The 6800-nt window shown below is 36.8% G+C and overlaps 2 protein-coding genes across 2 annotated transcripts; both read right to left on the bottom strand.

Annotated features, from left to right (window-relative positions):
• Window positions 1–1445: 1445 nt before the first annotated feature.
• LOC125468791 (metalloendoproteinase 2-MMP-like) lies at window positions 1446–3211 on the bottom strand. The gene is made up of 2 exons (XM_048565249.1): window positions 3184–3211; window positions 1446–2676 (listed from the first exon to the last, which is right to left on the bottom strand). The coding sequence occupies exons 1-2, from the start codon at window positions 3209–3211 to the stop codon at window positions 1646–1648; spliced, it is 1059 nt and encodes a 352-aa protein (XP_048421206.1). The 3' UTR covers window positions 1446–1645.
• Window positions 3212–3945: 734 nt separating this feature from the next.
• LOC125468790 (monocopper oxidase-like protein SKS1) lies at window positions 3946–6780 on the bottom strand. The gene is made up of 8 exons (XM_048565248.1): window positions 6643–6780; window positions 6426–6535; window positions 5800–6070; window positions 5578–5707; window positions 5046–5403; window positions 4551–4919; window positions 4163–4419; window positions 3946–4025 (listed from the first exon to the last, which is right to left on the bottom strand). The coding sequence occupies exons 1-8, from the start codon at window positions 6769–6771 to the stop codon at window positions 3946–3948; spliced, it is 1704 nt and encodes a 567-aa protein (XP_048421205.1). The 5' UTR covers window positions 6772–6780.
• Window positions 6781–6800: the final 20 nt, after the last annotated feature.

Genomic DNA, 6800 nt, shown 5'->3' with positions numbered 1-6800 from the left:
AAACTATCTAATTGTCTTAATGTCTGATCACCATTGGGATCTTTAGAAAAAGTAATTTGATGCAATTTTGGTCGGAAGGTTCCCTGAAATTTACGTTGGCTTCTGTGATTAATAATTGTAATTTCACTTAAGATGAACACCACGTCTTAGGGGTTACATGGTTTTTCAAAGAGTTTTCATAGAGCATAATTAATGAGTCTTTCATGTTTAGATTTGATCCGAACATCCGGACAGGTTGCATGTTAGATATATGTTCTATGTTGGAGGTTCCAAGTAGAATATAAATTAGGAAAACCTAACCTTCAAAGTGGCATGTGTAGATCATAAATAATTGGTAAAAGTTCATAGGATTGCAAGGTGATGGTGGAACCCTAGTGCTTTCTTATTTTGATTTCTCCAAAACTTTTCCTTTTCTTTCAGCTTTAATATTGCAGATTGTTTTATTTTTATTAATTAAATTCGTTTTTTAAATTAGGTCATAAAAAGCAATTATCTCAAATTTCTATTTTACAATAATTAGTTGGAATTTGGTTTGTTTTGAATTATTTAATAATCCATGTAATTCGTTTTATTAAATTAGGTCATAAAAAGCAATTATCTCAAATTTCTATTTTACAATAATTAGTTGGAATTCGGTTTGTTTTGATTTATTTAATAATCCATGTAGAGAACGACCTTGCAACATCCGTTTATACTACTATAACCTTGTTATTCTTGCAAGTATTATAGGAGTTTTTAGCCCGTTTGCATGTGTGTAAATTCCCTATCATACAACAACACATTCGGATAATGAATATAATGAATCGAATCAATATAAAATAGAGATGAACTTATCCATAGAATGTGAAAGATGTGGCTTGAATTTATCTGTAGAATGTGAAAGACGTAACTCTTGCAGGTGACAAATGAGTTTTCTACTCTTAGCAACCAAAAGTGTTCTCGACCAAGAGAATATGGTTTTGGTATTTTGTATGAGAATAATTGTTGTGAGAGCAGGGACATGCCTTTTATATTGACTAGAGTTTCTCCCCATCCTATTATAGGAAGGAGAGATTTACCAAATCATAGTCCAATCAACCAATGTCCCACCATAATAAGTCTTACTAAATAGCGATCACATAAAAGGCTAATCAGAGGTTAAAACTCTATTATTCTAACCATACCGGGCCATAAGATCACTTAGAAAATCAAGTCATCTAAATAATAAGTTACTCGAGAATCAAATGATATGATTGACAAGTCATTGATCCTCACAGTTATGTTTATAAAAGGAACCTAGCCCTCGATAGAACACTCGCATCCTTCCAAACACACCCACAACAAAATTTAGATAAAAGAAGTAGAGCGATCGAAAAAAACTATACAAGAAATAGCACAAGGACTTGAGGAACCTAGACCTCTCGAGGGGACAATGAAACCAAATCGCGCGAAAAGAATACATGAAATACCATAAAGACTTATAAGCACTTTTATTATAACATCTGCAACCAAAAATAAAAAAGGTTAAAAAATTTTACATCTTCATCAATGCAAAAATGTATATATCTTGTACCAAAAATCATTTATTTTCTTTATATATAGGGACTTGCAGTCACCTCACTCCATCTTCTTATCAATGTAGTAATAACAATCTATGATGTGCTTGCTACTGTAAACCATACAAAGTACGTATACCATCAATGTCATCCCTATTCAGATCACGTTTCACCATCCCATATTCAAAGTAGGGATACATGATTGCATCGGGGAGATCAGGATTGTGATTAAGCCCCAGAAGATGGCCTATTTCGTGTACAGCAACGGATTCCAAGTCTATCTCATTCGGCCCTGGATTGGCACTCCATGTCTCATCTGCATCAAAATGGAAGTTTCCACCTTTAGGCGGATTCGCATGCGCGTAAGTCCCTTTGAAGCCGTCAAATGAGGACCCATCTCCATGGTTGCCACGGTGGAAGCCAATGGTAATGTCAGCCGCTGAAGTAGAAGGAACTTCCTCAAATGTAAAAGTGGTCACTTGTGCCCATCTCTGAAATGCTTGTGCACATATAGACCTTACATTCTCTGTGCCGGGGACTTGCCTTGCACTCGAAGCAAAGCGATATCTCAGATGGGTTTGTGTAGATGGCCATCTTCGAGGTCCAGGGAAGAAGAACTCATAATGAGAAACTCCATGGATGGACTTGAGTTTGCGGTTGTGCTTTTTGCTTCCCTTTCGCGTGCCGTTGACAACATCTGGCACACCACATCTGGGCACCATCATTTGTTTTGCCGTGGTAGTGTCTAAGCTTCCGGTGACTTTTAAATGGTAGCTTTTCTGGTATGACTTGATGGCAGACTCTAGAAGGTCATCAAACTCGTCATCATCAGCATGTTTTGAGTGATCATAATTCAAGTAGCCGAATTTGGTGAGGTATTTTTTGAGCTCTTGCAACCCACTGACGTTTTGACCTTTGTGGCATCCCTCCAAGTATTGAATGAACTCGAAGGAGTCATGCTTATGATCATGGTGATCAGTAGGTTTTGCAAGAGTTTTTTGAGATAGCAACACAAAGATCAAGAGGGAAAAGACTACGCAAAACAAGCCGGCCGTTTTCGAGGCCATTTCCGGGATTTGGTAGCTAGATAGATAGAGAGATGAGTGAAGGGGTTTTATTGTGTTGGTCTTGAGTTCCTTTGCTTCTATTTATAGATGAGCATTGCAGCATATCAACAAAGTCTTACACGTTATAGGACTTGGAAATCTCGTTAATCGGAATTCAATAAATAATAAAATAAAAAAATTGAACAAACCATATTATCTACACAAGAGATTAAGGTGGGTTAAGCCACACAATGGACTAGTAATAATGTTATTTAAATTCGTCTTTTGCAAGAATTGAATTTAAAACCACTCACTTATAAGTGAAAAAAATATCACTAGACAGTAATACTAAGTGGGAATTGGAATTCAATGTTAGACTTGTATGAGTTCGGTCTCCTTTCACTTGTCAACGGTCTTTAGGCCAATACTTAATTAGTTTTGTTGACGGACTAAGTCATTCATCTCTATGGGCCAATGCTTAATTAGTTTTGTTGACGGACTGCGTCATTCATTTCTATTTGTAATATACTTTGACTGGTGCCTAGTCCAAGCGAAAAACACGGTTTCTTGTGCTGGATATTCTAAAAAGAGTAAGGGATTACAAATTTTCTGGATTGTTAGTGACGCCATTTTGTCAAATGGGTTAAATGTAAGCTTGTTTTATGTTTGGCATTCTTGCTACAAGTGTAATTGCATGAGTAATGTCCAAGTACCTTCCTCTTTCTTTTTCTTTTTTATTTTTGGTTTCTTGTGTGAACATGGTCGTTTTATGTTTGATATTCTTGCAACAAGTGTAATTGCATGAGTAATGTCCAAGTCCCTTCCTCTTTCTTTTTTTTTTTGGGTTTCTTGTGTGAACATAGTCGTCAATCTAGAGAAGGTTAAGCAATGAGTTTTTAGCTCAAGTGATTAATATGTTTCTCAATTAAGAAGTTCGAATATGTTTATATGCTGCACACGTTCACATGATTTATTAATTTACATGTCAATATGGATAGATGAAAGGGTTGTCGTTCACTTCATTGGCTAGGTGAGAAATCAAATCTCAACATTATTACAATAAAAACTTAATTACTGTAATGCCTCTGAAAGTGTTCGCATCTCCCCCTTTGTCAATGTATATTCTAAAAAATTAATATTTAGTTTCTTAATTCTAAGGCCATTTTGGTATCCCTATAAAAAATTTGATAATCCTCGTGAAATTTGAAAGGATGTTGCAACAATGCAGATGAAAGCAATGTGAAACCTACAAACATGCAAACAAGAAAGAAAGATAGGTTAGCTTTGAATTAGAGGATTACATTTTTCCAAATTAAAATAAAAATAATCAGGAGTAATTAATACTTTGAATAATTAATCAAGTATTACCCTGCTGCTGTTTGCAAAGATGGTGCATTAGATGGCTTCGGTGGCGGAGCTGCTGGCGGAGAAGGAGCAAACGCTCCTGCAAAAATGAAAATATAAAAGAATAAATAAATTTAAGATATTATTTAAGCAAGACAAGAGGATTATTAACTTAATTAATTAATAATGACTGAGAAATTAAGGTGACGGGGTACAATTAACAACAGTACTACTGACCACATAGAAGGAGGTTAGATGGAGGAGGCATTTCCTTGGCAGGGTTGGGATCAGCATCATACACCCTCACATAAAGCTCCTCCCCTAAATACCAATTTTTCAAGTGTTGTGACCTCAAATTCCACATTCCTGGGTTGTCAAGGTATGCATAAACTGCACTCCATCCGCCAGGGTACACTTGCACAGTAGATCGCACGACCGGATCATAAAGGTTGTAAGTAGAGCACGACTCAGGCTTCCATTTTCCAGCTCCAAAACTGAAATAAATTTCGAGACATGATATTGGCATGAAATATGAGAGTTTGATATGTTATATACTGTTGGATTTAATCAATGGCACTAATACTTGAGCGACAAGAAACGTTAAAAATGTTAGACTTGTACTTACCCAACAACAAAGAATCCAAATCCATCCAAGTGCCAAGCATCCATGTCCTCCAAATCATTCTGGAAAACAAGTTCTATCCACCCCTTATGGGTTCCCGTGGCAACAAAAACTCCACGTACGGATTCAACATTTGAAGAGTTGGTAGAAAATTTATCAAGATCGTAAATTCCCGACCCATTGAGAAACTGATCGGCCAACTTTAGTGGTGTGTCTGGGGCCAAGTAAGACACATTGTTGACGGTAAACTGAGGTAAACCAAAAATTTCTGCAGTGGATGAATGCAATATGAATGTCTGTGACAATGTCACATTATGTACATTGAAGGATCCTTGCGGATTAGGCCTTGCAGCCCCTGTGGTCAAGTTCAACCTTCACAAGACAAAAATGTTCAATCATTAAATGGCGAATATAATACAATAATCACAAGACAAGATGATCACTCTGAACGCTAACCCAAAATCAATTAGCAACGAATGAAGAAGTCTCCAGCATTACCTAATGGACTTAGCTTGATTGATGGAGAATTCTTGATCGAACGGGTTAGGACCAGTTGGAAGAGGCCCACTGGCAGGTGTGGTGGAGTTATCATAGTGCAGTACACCAATGCCAAATTTGCTCACATCTGTAGCTTTGAACAGTTTAGGACTTGCCACCATGTAATAGTCTGAAACAGTTTGGTCAGCTGTGACAAGCACAGAGTAGGACTGCCCAACATGAACATCAAGAGAGTCCAATGTAATTTTATTTGTATAGGATCCTTCTGTTTCAACCAAAACCATTTTGTGACTTTGAATCCTAAAATTGAAGCTCCATGTCGTCCCAACATTTGATATCCTAATTCTGTAAGTCTTCCCTGCATATGTATAATAGCATATTTAATCGTAAATATTTGCATATATAGAGTGATGCCATATCAACCACTATCGACATTTGTAAGTTAACGGTGCCAATAATATCAGCATATTCCAAATGCGATTAACCAAAATGTAGAAAAACTTGATAAATGTATTCTCATCATTGTACGTACCCTTTGCAACATTTAAAGACTCATGGCCTTCCGTAGGAGGTACCAAATATGCAGCTTTTCCATTCATCAAAATTTTATCTGGGGTGCTGTTGTAGGCCATGGACTTGGTGCTCATCAAGGACCTAACTTCCTGTTACATTATTAGAGCAACAAATTTACATATTTTGGTCACAGTTCACATTTGTCGATCGATAACATGTCGGTCGGTTGTGAATTACGTACCTTGTAGCTTCTTTCGTACCAGTCACCAATGAGAAGATCAAATTCTGCTTCTGGTTTGGGAAATGGTACTTGGATAACTGCACGATTATTGACGCGAATTGGACCAAAAGATCCTCCGGCTTTCTGGAATTTGAGTGAGGGGAAGTAGGAAAAAGTGCCAATTTGATCCTTGAACTGGAACATATAAGTCCAGTTGTTGCCAGGAAGAATAGGACAGTTTGTGCCTGATACTCCATCTTGCCAAGAGTTTAGTCTTTGTTGTATGCCATTCCTGCACCATTACAACCCTCAATCTTTAGGGCTCTAAATGTCAAATCAATATTTCCCTATATGCTAGTGATTTTGGCACTTTTTCTCTATCTGCACTTCAAATAACTTAATACTTGACACACAAAAAATTGCGTTGACAAATGGAGTGTGGGAACTAGACCTCTCTCAGCTTATCTTAGACTTAATTTCTTAGTCTTTCTTCTAGTTCTAAACTTGAAAGAGAGAATATTGATCAATAAATATGATTTTAAGGGGACTTAAATTTATTTTTTTTTTTTTTTTTTTGGAACACTAATTATGCATCAATTTAACACAATCCACTACAGATCATACAAACACACGATATTTGGCCATACCAAGTTATGAGCAGCGGTTCATCCATTTCATTAAACACATTGACATGAAACATATCATTGGTTGTGCCATTGATTAGTGGCCCCGGAAACTGCCCGTTGATGGCGATAACCTGAATTTACCAATTGTAAAAGATCTCAGGGAAAACAAAGAAGATAAAATAAAACAAATATAATAAAAATCAAGTTTTGAACACTTAATCTGTGATGTTGTTCATACCGGTTGGTCGACAGATGCCGGTTTGATACTTGTGTCAAGTGTGACGTGCCAGTCAAGAAATACATCCTCAGCAGAAACTGCTAGGGCAAAGAATATGAGAAGAGTTGCAGGAACACTTGGCCATGCCATTTCACATGGACTTCAATTTCTTCGAATCC

This window comes from the organism of the source record quoted next, unplaced genomic scaffold (genome assembly GCF_019419815.1).
Source record: "Pyrus x bretschneideri cultivar Hongxiangsu unplaced genomic scaffold, Pyrus_bretschneideri_v1 Contig4, whole genome shotgun sequence".
In the NCBI taxonomy this organism is placed as follows: Eukaryota; Viridiplantae; Streptophyta; class Magnoliopsida; order Rosales; family Rosaceae; genus Pyrus; species Pyrus x bretschneideri.
Note: the sequence above shows the minus strand (reverse complement) of the source record. Positions and strands in the feature narration are given on the sequence as shown.